The 18,043-nt window shown below is 34.3% G+C and overlaps 1 protein-coding gene across 2 annotated transcripts in view; it reads right to left on the reverse strand.

The window, feature by feature from the left end:
* KIFAP3 (kinesin associated protein 3) overlaps positions 1-18,043 on the reverse strand; it is a 174,797-nt gene that overhangs the window by 54,674 nt on the left and 102,080 nt on the right. For both annotated transcript variants that reach the window (XM_043568731.1, XM_043568733.1), the window contains 6 exons: positions 16,679-16,779; positions 8,711-8,819; positions 7,132-7,244; positions 6,441-6,606; positions 5,684-5,809; positions 1,737-1,835 (listed from right to left, as the gene is read on the reverse strand). In XM_043568731.1, coding sequence (XP_043424666.1) covers positions 1,737-1,835; positions 5,684-5,809; positions 6,441-6,606; positions 7,132-7,244; positions 8,711-8,819; positions 16,679-16,779 — 714 coding nt within the window. The remainder of the gene's footprint in view (positions 1-1,736; positions 1,836-5,683; positions 5,810-6,440; positions 6,607-7,131; positions 7,245-8,710; positions 8,820-16,678; positions 16,780-18,043) is intronic.

An 18,043-nucleotide genomic window follows, 5' to 3' on the forward strand; every position in this document is an offset into this window, starting at 1 on the left:
TAAGTACTACCCACATGCTAGGTGCTATGTTAAATTCTGAGTATAGATAAAGATGAGGAAAACAAAAGCTTGTCCTCGAGCTTGAAGAGCTCAAAACCTTTGGTAAAGACAGGCATATAAATACACAATTTAAAGTTCTTTACTGGAGGTGAAAATAAATTACTCCTACTGGGAAGGAGGGAGGCTTAACTGGATTAGAAAGGCTTAACTTTAAAGATGGCTTATAAATCTACCTTTAATGAGCTGGAGATTATTAGGTAAAGAAAGAGAGAAATGCATTTGAGGTTGATAAGGCACACGAAGAGGCAAGAAGATGGGTCCTATCTGATAAATGATGAAAAATTTGGGTGTGCTAAGAGAAAATTGTGCACTGTAGAGTTAAAGGGGGAACTCTAGAAAAACAGATTAAGGTTATCTTAAGTTTAGATTTTTCACATGGGTAAATAAGTATTTTACTAGAGGAGTTCAAAAGTAGTTTTTTTTGGGGGGGGGTACACAAACATGCAGATGACCACAATAACACACACACACACACACACACACACACACACACACACTCACACACACGCACACACACACACACGCACACACACACACACACACAGATGCAGCTTAGATATCACTTCTGCTGCCAGCATTATATGACATCCCCCGACTCGGTTCTATATATATCCTTGGATATACATATTCTTTCCTGCCCAATGCATATACCTTTATGACATTGCTACACTGGGTTATAATTTAATATTTCTTATTTACTTGTCTGTCTCTCCAATTAGACTATAAACTCTTTGAGTACAGGGACTGACTTTTTTTATAAATCTAGCACTTAAAACACTATCTGTTAATGATTAGAACTTGGCAGATGTCTGCATTATGAATGTCCAATTATGTGTCATAAAAGAGGTAGCAGACACAAAATGCTCAGCTACGAGACTGATGGATGGTACTGTTATTATCCACTATGAACACAGAAGGAGGATACAGGGGAGGATGTTGGCATTATCAAGTACCCTTTTCAATGCAATAATGATAAACTCTCACTTATTGAGTATCTCTGTGTGTTGGAAATAATTACAGGCACTTTAAATCCATCAGTACTTATAACAATCATACGAGGCAGGAGATGTTCCCATCATTTTTATCAGATTATGGTCATTTTATAGATGCAAGATTTTATACTCGAGGGAGGTTAAATAACATATCCAAGGTCCTGCAGCTTGTAAGTGGCAAAGGTAACTTAGAATCCGGGTTCTTTGATTGTAATACATGTAACAGCTCTTTCAACAGGTGGAAGACATCCAGATGGCAGTTAGAAACAAATGCCTGGGACTCAAGAAAGAGAATTTGAAGATACTAAATACTTGGCATATAGTTGGTAGCTGAAGCCACGGGAATAGATTTGTAGAGTGAACACGGTAAGATTGAAAAAGTACTAAGAATAGTACCAGGAACATCTGATAGTTAAATTATGTTAACAGAGAAGAAAGTTCTGATATGTTTGTTAAGTTCTTAGGAATCACAGCCCAATAAGTTAATAAAATCGCTTGTGCTATTCTACCTGTACGCTGACTTGGGGTCAAGAGCTTCCATGAAAAATAGCTTGCCCTCTGAAATTATTTTGGGGCTTGGTATTTCCCACATCATTTGAACATTTGCTAGGAAAAAATATGTAAAGATGCATCTTTTCTGAATATGTGAAATGTCATTATCTGTCGTAAACATTAAAAGGATACGTGTTTCCTTGATTATGACATCTCTTGTGGCTTGGTGAAAAACCATCTGGTAGAAGACATAAATTATCTGACACACAAATTCATCATCTTCTTGTTGGGCTGAAAGGAAGCAGAAAACGTCAAATAAGAGAATTCTATAGTTCTATACAAAAGTGAAATACATCGATTGGAATAGTGGAGAATGAGAAAACTAAAAGGGACAGGAGACAAGTAAAGGGTAATCAATTTAAGTTATTTATAATATATGGGTGGCATATATCATTTATATCTTTATTTAGATATTTTTCTAAATTCCATGATGATGATCAGGAAATTTTATAACACATTTTCAGAAGTTTTAGTAAATTTGGTTATAGTTAGACTACATAGGTAAAATTACTTTGAAATACAAAGATAAAACTAAGATTTTGTAAAAAAGAAATTATATCTGCTCTGAGTTTACATCAGACTACTTGAGATGGTCTCAAAAGATCAGGGTGGACTTAGGAAGCACTGAAGGACAAGACTGGTGTAAGAACACACACAGTACCAGTGTTTCTCTGTAATTAATTCTCACCAGATTTTGCCTCCAGGTATAAATACCTTGATTAAATTAACTTCTATGGCCCTAATGTGAAATGGCGACACTTACCAACACTTGTTTTTTTGTCCGTTGTAAGAATTTTTAAAATAATTCTAATTTATGAAATAAATCTGGTTCTATAGTTTGTCTGTATAATGTTGACTCCTCATGAGAAAAACAGTTCTTAAAAAAAAAAAATCACACCTTCTAAATTCTAAGGTTTTGGTAGAAAAACTTATAAAAATTTTTTCTAATGTTTATTTTTGAGGGAGAAAGAGAGACAAGAGTGTGAGCGGGGAAGGGGCAGAGAGAGAGAGGGAGACACAGAACTTGAAGCAGGCTCTGGGCTCCGAGCTGTCAGCACAGAGCCCGACGCAGGGCTCGAACTCACAAACTGTGAGATCATGACCTGAGGCCAAGTCAGTTGCTTAACCGACTGAGCCACCCAGGCACCCCAAGAGGTAATATTCTTGAATAATGTTAACAACATTAAATTTTATTTATTGTCATGAAATAAGTTATTTTAGTTTTAATGTAACTGATTATATAAATAGTAAAAGGAATGTTGCATATCATAAGCTAATTAATGTTTAATATTATATAAAGAATAGTTTAATAGGTTAGCTGATATCCACTGATTAATATATAATGGCAAAAGCAAATACTTATAGAAATCTAATTTTTTAGGTACTGGTTATGGAATTTCATTTATTAATAGTTTTGTATCAACTCCTGGCATTTGTTCAATGATACCTGTTAGACACAGATTTACAGGTCAACAGAGCATTAGCTATTTGTGTAGAATAAAGTGCGGGACCCTTAAAGTCCAATCTGTTCCAAAGGATTTCCCTCACTAACTTGCCAATGTGCCACTCTCCCAGACTACTTGGGCTAAAATTCTACTAATTACTCTCTCGGTATACAGTATCCCCTTACTTGACCACAAGGGTTTTAATAGAATTATGTCAGGTGTACAACAGTGATTCAACAATTCTATGTATCACTCAATACTCACCATGGTAAGTGTAGTCACCACCTGACATCATAAATTATTATAGTATTATTGACTATATTCCCGGAAATCCATGTATTTCTTAAAAAGAGAAGCATATAGCCTCTGTTCATGATAACCTCATGGCAGAGAACATTAAGACACAGTAAGACACTGTGAGCTGGCTCTGTCAGCTTGCCTTGTACATGTCTCAGCTCCCTCAATCATAATCAAGGGGGAACAGCAATTCAAGAAAACCAGTCATTCTGTTTCAGATTTCTCCAGCTCATCACAAAATCTTCATTCTCACTCTGCCAACTACATTGTCTTCATTTACACCTCCCAACCACCTAGTCTCCCTTTTAATTGTTTCTCATTTGGAAAACTCCTGGCTGGGCGAAGGGTGGACCAAAGTAAATGTAAATATATATATATATATTTATATAGATACATGTGTGTGTATATATATATATGTATATTTTTATATATATGTGTATATAGATATGTGTGTGTTTATATATATATGTGTGTGTATATATATGTATATGTGTATATATATGTATATATATACATGTATACACATGTACACATATGCATTATGTTAAAGAATTTATAAATCAAACTTAAAAATTCAAAAGAGAGAAATGGGCAAAAGACTTAAATAGGTATTTAACTTTATTAGCCATAACTAACTGGCCAATAAACACAAACAGATACTCAATTATTAGTCATTAGGGAAATGCAAATTAAAACCACCACTCTGAAGGCTACAATTAAACAGACTGATATTGCCCAGACATGGAGGTGATGCAGAACAACTGGAACTTTTGCACATTGCTGGTGGGACTGAAAACTGACTCAACTACTTTGAAAAACAGATTGGCATTATTTACTCAAGCTAAACTTATGTAGACTCTATGACCTAACAATTCTACTCCTAGTCATATGTCCAAAAGGAATGAATACATATATTCATCAAATGAAAAGTTTAAGAATGTTCATAGAAGCAATATTTATAATAGCCCTTCTCCTATCAAAAAAAAAAAAAAAAACCCAAAAAGCCACCCTATCGTTTGCCAATAGTAGAAAGGATAAACAGTCGTATATTTGCAGAGCAATGAGAAGAAACACACTTCTTAACACAACATAGATGAATCTCACTTTATAACGTATGACCAAAAAACCCTGGATTCTACTTATATAAAGCTCAGCACCAGGCAAAAGTAATCTACATGTGACAAAAGAAAGGATAGACACCAGTTTGGAGAGGGTGATAATGACTGGGAAATGGCAGAAGAGGGACTTCTAGGGTGATGGTGATATTTTATTTCCTCATGTGAGTGGAAGTAACATGGGTGTGCTCATTTTGAAAATTCATTGAGCTCTATTTTTGTATTTTTCTTGTTATACTTCAAAAAATCTATGAAAAATAATACAAAATGCAGATTTATTATACCTGGCAGGAAAGCCTGAGATTAGAATGTTATTTTAGGCTTCCCATACCTTCCAAAATCCCTACCTTAAAGCCCTAACCTAAATGTGACTCTAATTTGGAGACAGGTCTATAAGGAAGTAATTAAGGTTAAATGAGGTCATAAGGGTGGAGTCCTGATCCCACAGGATTAGTATCCCTTAAGAAGAGATACCAGAGCACTGTGTGTGTGCTCGCTCTTGCTAGCTCACACTCTCTGCCCTGTGAGGATGTGACGACACACCAAGAAGGCGGCCTTCTGGAAGTCAGGAAGAAAGGCCTCACCAGGAACCAAATTGGCTGATACTTGGATCCTGGACTTCCCAGCCTCCAGAACTATGAGAAAATAAATTTATTTGTTTAGGCAATCCAGTCTATGGTATTTTGTTATGGAAGCCTGAGTAGACTAACACAGAGTCCTAGAGAACTTGACGCTAATAGAATAATATTAGATTCAGTTAGATTTTGTATGCAGTGTGGAAAACAATGAACCCTGGCCCCTTAAAAGCAATATGAAGTTAAGGGAAAAATTCCATCTAGGCCTCATTGCCCTATTCTGTAACCATAGCCACTGTGGCTAATTGAATTAAAATTAAATACAAAATTCAAGTTCTCAGTCCCAATAGCCACATCTCAAGTACTCAACAGCCACATGTGTTGGACAGTGCAAATAGAGAACATTTTCTTCACCACGGAATGTTTAGAGGACATTGGACCTAGAAGGGAATAGGATGCTTCCAAATGAACCTTCCTGATTAGAAATCAAGACATTAAAAAAAGATAGGAGATCCAATTCAATCAACACAAAGCTCAACAGAAGGACAGAATATTAGTATTTCATGACTGCAGATCTTTTATATTTAAAAATGTAAATAGCCTGTTCATATATTAACAAAAGCAAATTGAAACAAATTATAATTTACCATTTAGCAATTCAATGAGTGCAGGGATTATGCCAGATTTGGCTAGCAATGCAGCACAAGAGTCATCCATAGATACAGTTCCAATCATTATAACCACTTCTAAAACAAGGTCATCTTCTGCAGCACCTAATAAAGTCAAACCACAGAAAGTTTTCATTGAAATGTCTTGATCCAAATCCATTTATACTGCCAAAACTTCAATGCACAGAGAATATACTGTAAGCTATTAAATCAGTTCTTATGAATCCTTAACATGCTTGTAACTTTGTCCTTTCTTCCCATTTCTATGCTCAATGAAGAAGATAGTTCATAATAGTAAGGGAGGGCAGCACTGAAGTGATAACACCTCTCTGAAAATGTAAATGAATGACAATGTAAATACAGAAAACCGAAGAGTCATTTGAATGGCTCAAAGAACTTTGTGTGTTCACAGGTATGCATGCATGCAAAGAGGATATGGTATTTGGTAATTTTTAAAAGGCAGGATAAAAAAATAAGCAGGGTAGGGAAAGGAAACCAATACTAAGATAACACGTTTTTAGGAAAAAGAGTACATACATCTAACAGGAGACCTAGTGATCACCTTTCTGGGAGGAAGAAACTAGAACTAGAGCTGAAGGTTGAGGTGTGGGAAGAAAACACATTACCTAGTATAATAATGGTCACAAAATACTGCTCTGGCAGTTGCTCTCAGCCGCAACAGAAAGAAATAGAAATAACTTAATGATTACGCAAAATGGAAATACTTAGCACAGACCTGGTTTTAGTTTATCCTTGAGGTATGGGACCAACTTGTACTCCTTAAGAACCAATTCCCAGTCTAAGTCTGGAATGGTCAAATTTGCAAGAGTTCCCAGACATTCAATCACAAACTCCTCTTCCTCATCATTAGAGATCTGGGCTGCAAGGTCCCCAACATAATCCTAAATAAAACAGAATTTTAATACAAATCTAAAATATGATTTCTGCAGAAGAACCAATCTAATAATGTAATCCACAGGAAGAAAAAGTAAGTATCAAATGTGATTCTCTTGTTTTAATAATCTTGAGCCAAATTGCTATAGGAATCATTGGTTTAAAGTTTATTTTATAGTTTTTTAGTTACCTCTATACCCAAAGTGGGGTTCAAACTCACAACCCTGAGATCAAGAGTTGCATACTCTTCCAACTGGGCCAGCCAGGTGCCTCAGGAGTCACTTGTTTAAAAGGCAAGACAAGTAGAGTGAGGACAGAAGTGTTAGGGGTTGGGATCGTAAAATGAAAACAACTCTAAAATTGAGCATGGGATTTCTGGAAGCTAAACTTACAAGAAAGTTTATAACAAAAGAACCAACTTGGGTCATGAGTTAATATTGATAAGAGCTCAGTAAGAGTTTTATTTCCAAATGTAGGACTTTAAAGCTTCAATTCTCAGGCTGTTTTAATAGAAAGAAAGAAACTATACTCACAATAAATAAATTTTTAGTTGGTCCATCATGCTGGGAAATGTTCCTAATCATTTTCATCAGCAATGGATCCTTAAACTTCAGAGCCCTCTTCATGAGCATCTTTAGCCCATTTCCTGCAAAAAACCAGAAAACTCCTCCAATAGAATTAAGGTTCATTTAAGTTTAATAAAATTTGTTTAGTTTACAGTTCTCAAAAAACCCCCAATTTACATACAGTAAAATGCCTGAATCTTAAGTGTACAATAGATTAATTTTGATTAAATGTGTGCCCCTGGGTAATTCATACCCATATCAAGATACAGACATTTCCATTCATTCCAGAAAGTGTCCCTTCTCAATTTTCGTCCCCAAATGTAATCACTTTACTTCTCCTTTTCCTCTTCCTCCTATTTTCCTTCTTTCTTCTTTTTAAAAAAAAAATTTTTTTAATGTTTTTATTTATTTTTGAGACAGAGAGAGACAGAGTATGAGCAGGGGTGGGGCAGAGAGACGGAGACATAGAATCTGAAGCAGGCTCCAGGCTCTGAGCTGTCAGCACAGAGCTTGATGCGGGGCTCAAACTCACGGACTGTGAGATCATGACCTGAGCCAAGTCGGACACTTAACTGACTGAGCCACCCAGGCGCCCCTTCTCTTTCTTCTTTTTAAGCATAGATTAATTTTACCTGCTGTAGAATTTCATATACATGGTATCACACAGTATGTGCTCTTCTGTGTATGGAATATGCACCACAAATTTTAAAAATGTAAATGCTTTTTGAAATGTATCCTAAGAACATAAAAATCGAAATATGAAGTTCCAGAGAAAGGAAAACTACTGCAACATGGTTTGCTTCAGAAAAGAAGTGGCAACAAACTAAATATCCAAAATAGCTGATTAAACTATAGAAAATCCTTTAAAGGATTATTTTGCCACTATTGGCAATTATTTTATATAAAATATCTAATCACATGGAATGAGATTCAAGATATAACTTAAAAAAAATGTCACCATATATAGATACAAAAACCAAATTTTATCTTAAAAATCTACAGAAGCATTCCAAAATTTTACCTATGATTATCTCTGGATAGTGGAAGAAAAGATTTTAATTTTTTCCTATTTGCTCATTTGTCCCTTAGAAAAACAAAAAACAGAAAACAAATATGTATACTTTCCAAATAAGAAAAAAACTATTGAGCAGATTCTGAAATATCATAATGCACGACAAGCTATTTTACAAAGGTATTATAGAAACAAATATCTGATACATTTTTATTGTTATTATCTTACACTGTAACAGATTGTTTTGCAAATAAAAAGTTTTGTTTCATCTAGAAATGTTTTTAAAAATGAAATTTAATTAAGGTAACTAAACCCTGGTTTATAAAATATTACTAAAGGTAAGTATTTCTACTCATGATGTAAGAGTATTTGTTCTGAATCTATCTGACCTTTAAAGATTAAAGCTATAATTTTTAAAACTACTTAAAAATAGGATTTACACTGCTACTGTAATTCTTAATTCCTTGTTTCTTTTCCAGAACTTGCCAGTCGCCATATGATTAAAGGTTATCTATGAAGCTCAAAGGCACTAACCTTCACAGATAAGCTGTACATTCCTTTTGTTAGCAGCAAGATTAATGCAGAAAGAAATGAGTTCCAAGTCAATTCGTTCATCTGAACATTCAAACAGCATCTTCATTAACTAGCAAAAAGCACATGGAATATTTTATTCAAAAAACCACACAAAAAAGCATCAAAAACACCAGATGTATTTTATTACAATGTATTATCTTAGATTCTGTGATGGGAATAATATAATACATTTCAACATATAAGTGGTAAGCTCTCACTATGGACTACTGAATGAATAAATGGTTGATGAACTACTAGATGTTCGGTATTAGATGTAAACTACTGAGTACAATGGAAAATACAGGAGGAATATTAGATACAGCCTTTGCATTTAAGGAATTTAAAATATTATGTAGAAGTAGAGCATTCTGAGCAAAAAAAAAAAAAATAGCTTGTGCAAAGGATACAAGGTAAGAAAGAAGAAAAGAAGGCAAGCATGGTTGGGAGTGCGTGAAATAGTGTTCAGATATAAGAAGGTAAAAGCCAAATCATGCAGGGTCTTGAAGTACATGTTAAAGATTTGGGGCTTCATTGTAAAGATAATAGGAAGCCATTAAAGGCTTCTAAGTAAGTAAAATGGCAGGATAAGATCTGTGTTTCAAAAAGGTCTGGCCAGTGTGGAAAACAGACTGAAACAGAGTGAGAAAATGTAGGAAAACCATCTAGGAGCCTAGAGGAAAAGTCCAGGTAAGATGATGACTCTTGGACTACATGGGGCCACGGGGATGGAGATAAAAGGATGGATTAAAGCTGTATTTAGGAACGAGAATCAAAATGGGATTTAATAACTGACTAGATGTTGGGGTTAAGGGAGAGGAAGGGTCAAAGATGACTCCCAGGTTTCTGCACTGAGCACCAACATGGACAGTGGTGTCCACATTTACCAAACAGGAGAAACTAGAGTAGGAAGACTTTAAAGGGAAGACAGTCACTTTGGTTTTAGATGTGTTGAGTTTAATAAGCTGCCTATGTGATAGTGTGGTACAGATATTCAGTAGAAGTTATAAATGCAACCCTGAGTTTATAAGAAATGTTTGCACCGGAGATTTAGGAATTGTTACATATGGTTGATTACTGAAGCTCCAGGCTGGATCCAATCATATGGGCATGGGTATAAAATGAGAAAAGAACTCTACTTAATGATAAAAGAAAGAGAAGGTGGGTCTGAAAGGCAACAGACAGAAAAGCAGAAATCTAGGAAAAGGTAGGCTACCTATGCCATCTATCTGTAATCCAGATTTGTCATGATGAAAGATGGTTGCTATAATAAAGGAGAAATGAACTTTATGCTATAGTTTTTAGAGGCTAGTCTTCTATGACTGGTAAATCAGCGAATTAACTGAGTGTATACTATGTAAAGACATTTTTCTCTAAGTCAAATGGCTAAGACATAGGAAAGTCGGTCCTAAAATTTGTTACCTAACAATTTCTTATGTTTTGCCTCAGGGCACTACAATACGATACCTTTTTAGATCAACATGCCCTTGTGAATCCAACACAGCACGGTATATACAGGAAGTGAATAATAGCTATTTGTTCACTGGTTAGACCCTCTTCTGTTAAATCTTGTTTTAATTATTCTCTTTGTAAATTTCAGATAACTTAAGTTTCAAAAAGGATGTATGGTCAACATACAAAAATCAATTGTATTCCTATGTGCTAGCAGTGAACAACTGGAAACCAAAATTAACACAGATCACTTACAACTGCTCCAAAAAATTATACCTAAGTAAGTACAATTCTAACAAAACTATACTACAAAACACTGTAACAGGTGAGTAGTTAGCAATATATCATGCCTTTTTCCAGAGGGCAGCTCTTTAACCACAAATGTTGCTACTAATGGAATCTTTAGATAAGGAATCATTAACACTTAATAATATTATAGAACAAAAAAATTCTATGGCAAAACTAAAATAATCTTAATCTATTGGATATACATTTAATAGATTTTGCTACCTATCTATATGTTAATTGCCAATTAAAAGTACAAATCAATAAAAATGTATGTGATAATCCTCCAATTAGTATGTTTTTCATACTCTAATTAAAAATTTACTATAGATTTCTTCCAAATTTTTACTGATGTAAGAAACTTCTTTATAATAACAAAAATCTGTTACAAAAGCAAATTATCTGTTGCTATTTACTTGAAATTGACCTTGTAGTATGAAAATTGCCCTTGCAAATGGGGTTAGAGGTGATCTATTAGAAGCTGATGGGTTTTGTTTGCTTTTGGTAATTTCTATGTTAAATCCTGTGGTGAAGTAATCAGGGGCTAGATTTTTAAAAAATAATGCACAGTTTGAAATCTTATCCAACTACCCCCCCCCCCCCAGAATCAAGAGAAATTAGGACTAAATGTGAATGAAATGTATCATGATATAGAATTAGTTTTTCATAATAGGAAAGAGAAACACTTCAATTTTAATTAAAGCATTCACATTTTAAAATAATAGTTTCCTTCAAACTCCATGGGCAACATTATGTCTCTAATTTGATTGCTACCCCTGGCACTTCAAAAGTAAGTGTAATTGCTGACAACTAGGAAATATTAAAACTAGATTTGTTCTGTTTTAACTATGTCCATTGTCATCTTTTACTAATTTAACAGGAAAGCACTAAAAGGGCTTCAGCCTGTGCAATGAAGAGGCAATAGTGCTCAATCAGACAGGTCCCATATTGAGTATCAGATACCAAAGACTCAAGACTGAAATCACTGTGTCTAGACTCTCTGGCACCTGACTTCACTTATTTACCAGTGACCAGAGGCCAACCCCCACAGCTCTCTGAATTCACATACACCTCTACTACCCCCATCCCCCCACCCAAACATCTTTGAATGATTATGGCAGAACTTTGCATGCCTCAGGAATCTCTTCTGACTGGCTACTCCCTAACTGTGCTGTTTGAAGTGATGCTCTGGTTTCTGAACTTCAGCAGATAATGGCAGGCAGGAGCAAAGGGGGCTGTCAGAAAGGACGTTTACCAGCATTCAGCTAAAAAGAAGCATGTAGATCAAAGAGGGGCCAAATAGGACAACTGTGGTAGAAAACATGTGGATCGCTATGAAGATTCTTACACACTGTTCCAGGGTAAAATATTAAATAACGCCATGACATCATTACCTAAACATGCACTTTGATTGGCCATTCTAATACCAATAAATACTTTTATAAGCATCTGGATGGCATTTACACCTATTTAAACAAAACATGCATCTTAGAGGTCTAAATAACAATGAACTGTTAATGTGTACTTTTAACTATTATTAGAATACAACTATTAACTCCTGGTTATCCCCAAGAATGCTTACCTGAAACAATTCACCCACTGAGACCATTAAGATCATCTATAAAGCCAGACTAGCCCTGGACCCCAAATTTTGCAGAATGGTGACATAATAGGGAAAAAAATTACAATATATTGGGTAATTAGAGGCACTAAAGTACAAAAGAAGAAAAGCAATATAATACTGGGAGAGATTATGAGGCATATTGAACATATAAGCACCTACTCTGAGTATTAAATAATTTACAAAAAGTCTAATTACAGGTTTATCTTATAAAATGCATATAAGGCAGTATTTAAAATGGACAGTGAATGGATCCAAAATAATGTGAATGATTTGATATTTTACTAAGAGTACCGTATTTTTGTATAGTCTTTTATGGTTTATAAAGCTCCTTTACATAAATATCTAATGTAATTAAAGAACAAGACCATATTCCACCTTTTTTTTTTGTCATTAAAATGAATATGGGTGACTAATGAACCACTGCTTTCCTTCTTTCAAGGTTATTTTAGGCTTTTCATTTATAATGCTTGACATTCTTCTTTTTTTTTTTTTTTTGAGAGAGAGCAGGGGAGAGGGGCAGAGGGGGAATGGGAGAAGGAGGGAGGGAGAGAGAGAGAAAGAGTGAGAGAAAGAGAGAGAGAGAGAGAGAGAGAGAGAGAGAGAGAGAGAGAATGAATCTCAAGCAGGCTCCACGCTCAGCACAGGGCCCGACACAGGGCTCGATCCCATGACCCTGGAATCATAACCTGAGCCAAAATCAAGAGTCAGATGCTCAACTGACTGGGCCACCCAGGCGCTCCTTGACAGTCTTTACTAAACAAATATTAATGTGCATAATTTCAAAGTTAACCAAGTATTACATTAATTCTAAGATCCAAACATTAGATATAGCTTTATTTAATAAGTACAATCAGCTGCTGTCACAAAGTTTTTTTCTTTTGTTTTGTTTTGTTTTAAGGGTTTTATTTTTAAGTAATCTCCACATCCACCATGGGGCTCAAACTCACAACCCAGAGATCAAGAATCACACACCCTACCCATTGAGCCAGCCAGGTGCCCCAGCCAGTAGTTTAAAGCTTTGCTATATTTAAAAACATTACTCTGAGCAGCCTCTACCTCTGAAAGGAGTATCTTTTTAACTTAGGAAGGAAGCTTGGAAATTGCAATTTAATCCCAGACTTGCTTTCCACAATTCTGTTATTTGATAATGCATGTCGCACTGGGTGGCAATCAAGCCATGTCAACTTTTCCATAACTATTTCAAAATTGAGCCTTATAAGTCATAGGCTGGATAGCATGTTAGGACCAAATATATGTGAGAGTGCCATTTGGTTTCTCAAAATATGGCTTCATACTAAAAAGCTTCAGGATGTTTATGATGTAATTTGGTAACATCACCTCACCATTCCTATAAGGGTTGAATTTTATTAAAAAAATAAAAAATACTGACTACTAAATAGGTTTTGGAAGGTTTTGTTTATGAAATATAGTTCATAAATGTTCTGAAATGTTCTGAAAAACCCACTGCAGAAACGTTTGAGTTAAAAATCATTAGTCAAGAAAACATGCATGAATATTGTTCTTGAAAAGGTATGGGAGAATTTTCTACATACAAAGTTTTCAAGTGCAGTGATAATATTTTTCAGAAATGACCTAAAGAGGCTCTTACTTCCAATTCTTTATTTAAAATAAAGTTTTATGTCTTATGGTTGAGATTATATATTCTAAAAGAGGAGAACTCCAATTTGAAGACTCACCAAGAGTAAGTTTTCCATCCCTTTTTACTTTACATTTATTTCTTTTTTATTTAATGTTTTTTTTCTTTAAGTCTAATCTGGATAAAAACAGTCAATCTAGGCAAGAATACTATTCTTCTTTGGCTGCTTTCCAATTCATATCCTGTAGTCAATGAAGTTCTGACACTGAATGGGATTGGAAAAGGAACACCCTTTGAAACTGCAAAGCAGAAACCCTTGGAACATATGGAGTGAGACTGTAGTAAATCACCTGTAATCTCCCTTTGACATGGCTACTCTTTTATTGAAAACTTGTTTGACAAAGAATTTGATTACACTCTGCACTGGCTACACTTCTGACATATGTTATCTCTATAAGAAGCCTTGCCTTGTTAGATAAGATATGCTCTATATTCTTTGAAGAATGTCTATTTCCTATAAACATAATTAGTTTATCCTCTTGATAAAAAAGGCTAAGAAATTACCCTTAGGAGTTTATCAGTTTTTTAATTGCATGTAGATAAAGTGTTAAAATTCTGGAATAGCAAATTCAATTTTAGAACTATCTCACTAATTTGGGATGAATGAAAAGATTGTCAGTAAGAATAAAAAGAGAAATTATGGCTGATTTTTTTACTATACATTAATTAATTCTCAAGTAATATACATTTAATAACTTATATCAGCTTAATGGGGAATTGCCTAGCAGAAGTCTTAAGAGGAAATACTTTTCTAAGTGTGACTTACTATTCATACTCTTCTAAAGTGTTGGGTTTTTGTTTTTTTTGTTTTGTATATAGATTTAATCTTTATTTATTTTTGAGAGAGAGAGAGAGAGAGAGAGAGAGAGAGAGCATGAGCAGGGAAGGGGGAGGGAGGGAGAGAGAGAGAGAGGGAGAGAGAGAGAGAGACACACACACACAGAATCCGAAGCAGGCTCTGGGGTCTGAGCTGTCAGCACAGAGCCCAATGCGGGGCTCAAACTCACAAACTGTGAGATCATGATCTGAGCCGAAGTCGAATGCTTAACTGACTGAGCCACCCAGGTGCCCCCTAAAGTGTTTTTTAAAGTGTTATTTTTATTGTTTGCCATACACCCTGCAAGTTTGCTTTTTCTTTTTTTTTTCTTTTTTTTTTTATTTAAAAAAATTTTTTTTTTTCAACGTTTATTTATTTTTGGGACAGAGAGAGACAGAGCATGAACGGGGGAGGGGCAGAGAGAGAGGGAGACACAGAATCGGAAACAGGCTCCAGGCTCTGAGCCATCAGCCCAGAGCCTGACGCGGGGCTCGAACTCACAGACCACGAGATCGTGACCTGGCTGAAGTCGGACGCTTAACCGACTGCGCCACCCAGGCGCCCCTGCTTTTTCTATTTTATGAAACCATTTTATAAAAAATAATGTAATATTTAAAACTGGCCCAACCTGTGTTCCAATCATCAGATATTCAAATTAGTGGAGCTCAGTTTAATAAAGATTGATGGCAAAATAGTGATTCTGTGAATGTATATTCCCTAAGAACAAAATATGTATAATATGTATAGAATCTCTATCCTTATAACATAGTCCATGCAAAAAAAAAAAAAAAAATCACTGAACTACTTCAAGATAAAAAGGCCTAACATATGAAATATATCAAGCAACCGAGTCATAGCAAAATCTTTCTTAAAGATAAAAGAATTTTGATAAATCATTTAAAATCACTGAACATAAACCAAATGAACAGGCAAAGTTAGGAAATACTAGCAATATGACAAAGAATTAAAATAGTTATTTCATATATTAATACTAAAAATATTAACGTGCCAATGGAAAAATTGGCAAAGGACATGAATAAATAATTTGTAAATTTTTTCTATACACACACACACACACACACACACACACACACACACAAATTACTCAGCCATAAAAAAGAATGAAATCTTGCCATTTGCAACAACATGGATAGAGCCAGAGAGTATAATGCTAAGTAAGAGCAGTCAGAGAAAGACAAATATTATATGATTTCACTCATATGTGAAATTTAAGAAACAAAACAAATGTGCAAAGGAAAAACAAAAGAGACAGAGAGACTCTTAATTATAGAGAACTGATGGTTACTAGAGGGAAGGTGGGTGGGTGGATGGGTGAAATAGGTGATAAGGGATTAAGGAGTGCACTTGTGATGAGCACTGGGTGTATATGGAAGTACTGAATTACTACTGTATATCTGAAGCCAATAAAACACTTTATATTAACTATACTGGAATTAAAATAAAATTTAAAAAAAGGAAAAAAGTGACAAACATGCCTTCTTAGAAGAAAATATGTCAAATACACAAGTGTTTGTACCTTTTGACTTAGTAATTCTACTTTCAGGAACTTAAACTAAAGAAAAACACAGGGATGTGGATAAGCATTTATATACCATGATATTTATTCCACCTTACTTCATCTGTTTACCTAAGTTTACTTACATCTGTTTTTATGTGATAAACTGGAAAAAAACACACAATTTAACAATAATTAAATAATGATACATTTAAGCAACAGAATATCATATAACTATGAGAAATAATTTTTGAAGACTGTTCAATGACATGGGAGAATACATTGTGACCTAGTAAGTAAATAAAGTAATATATAATTACATACTGTATATAATCTCAATATGTTATTTTTTAACTCTGTAGAAGGAAATATACCAAAATGTTAAATGGTTATCTCTGAGTTTGGGATAACAAAGTTATTTTCATTTTTATACTGCTCCCTATTTTCCAATTTTCTATCACAAACTCATATTATGTTTAAGAGGGAATTTTTTTTAGGGAAAATGTATCTGGAAAATCAAGAGAATAAAATGGAAAATACCTATTTTTTTAATGCTTTTAAAAAACACTTAAACCACTTACCTGTGGTATGCAGTCAGTGTATGCAAACATTGATTTAAAGCGATCATCCATGCTAATGTGGTAAAGAACACACATTGCTATTTGTTTGTAGTTTTCATTACCTGGGAGTAAAAATCATGAACATGATTAAATCATGGATATAATTAATTTTTTTGGTATAACACACTCAAATTAATACATTAAGACTTTTAACCTCCTGAATCAAATGCTTATACACCTCTAATTTAGAAAATATTTTGACCTCCCTATTTCAATTTTAAAGTCTAGAATATACTGTCTGTGAAATATCATTAATTTCCAAGAGACAATGTGCATTTTGCAAAAAGAAAATTAACCACAAACCAAAGAATTTATTGTTTTCAGTAGCCTACTGTGAACCAGATTGGATCACTGGCATCCTCACCCTGATGTTCCATGAAAATATGTGATTAACACAGCTCCTAACAGTGATGATATAAGAAAAATAGCGAACAGAAAGTATATTTAATTCTTATGAGTCAGAAACTGGAAAAATAATCTAAATGATAAAAGAAGTACAGTAGTATTTGTAACATTAAAAAAATACATGACTATAAAACGCTAAGGCCTACAAATAGACTAAGGACCGCCTCAGTACTGAGGCCTAATACACCTCAAAACTGAGAAAGAGAAACAAATGATATATCATAGATTGAACAATAAAATGGGATTCTATGTATCATGCAGTCCTTCTTGCCTTCAGATAGGTCATATTTTAAGGTCCTATTTATGATCTCTAAGTCAGTGACAGAACTAGAATTAGAAAACTTGTCTAACTAAAAAGTTTTATCAAGAAACAATATCCTTTTTGAAAATTCTAGGCTATGAGAAATACTTGAAGATATGTGGAATTTAAAAGAATCAAGTAGGTAAGTGAATTTAATTGATAAATAATATATGAAGATTTTAAAAGTTTAAACATGGAGGATAAACTTAGCACCTTTATCCTTGTGTCCACCATACCACAAAATTACTAAAATATGTAGTGTTTTTTAAAATTCTGTTTTAGATTCTTATTGAATTTTTTGATATATTAGGCATATCTTTCCAGATGGTTAGAAATTCTTAGACCATGTGAACTTTGGTATTCTCACAAGGCTTAGTAGAACACATGGTAGTTTCTTATTAAATATCCACTGACTGATTTTAATATTTAAAGAGCATGGTGATTATAGTTAACAATCCTGTATTGTATATATTTGAAAGTTACTGACAGCAAACCTTGAAAGTTCTAACCACACACCCACACCCATCCACACACCCCCCAACACACACACACAGTTAACTGTGTGAGGTGACAGATGTGTTAACTAACCTTACTGTGGTAATTATTTTTCAATATATACA

Source organism: Prionailurus bengalensis, chromosome E4 (genome assembly GCF_016509475.1).
Source record: "Prionailurus bengalensis isolate Pbe53 chromosome E4, Fcat_Pben_1.1_paternal_pri, whole genome shotgun sequence".
In the NCBI taxonomy this organism is placed as follows: domain Eukaryota; kingdom Metazoa; phylum Chordata; class Mammalia; order Carnivora; family Felidae; genus Prionailurus; species Prionailurus bengalensis.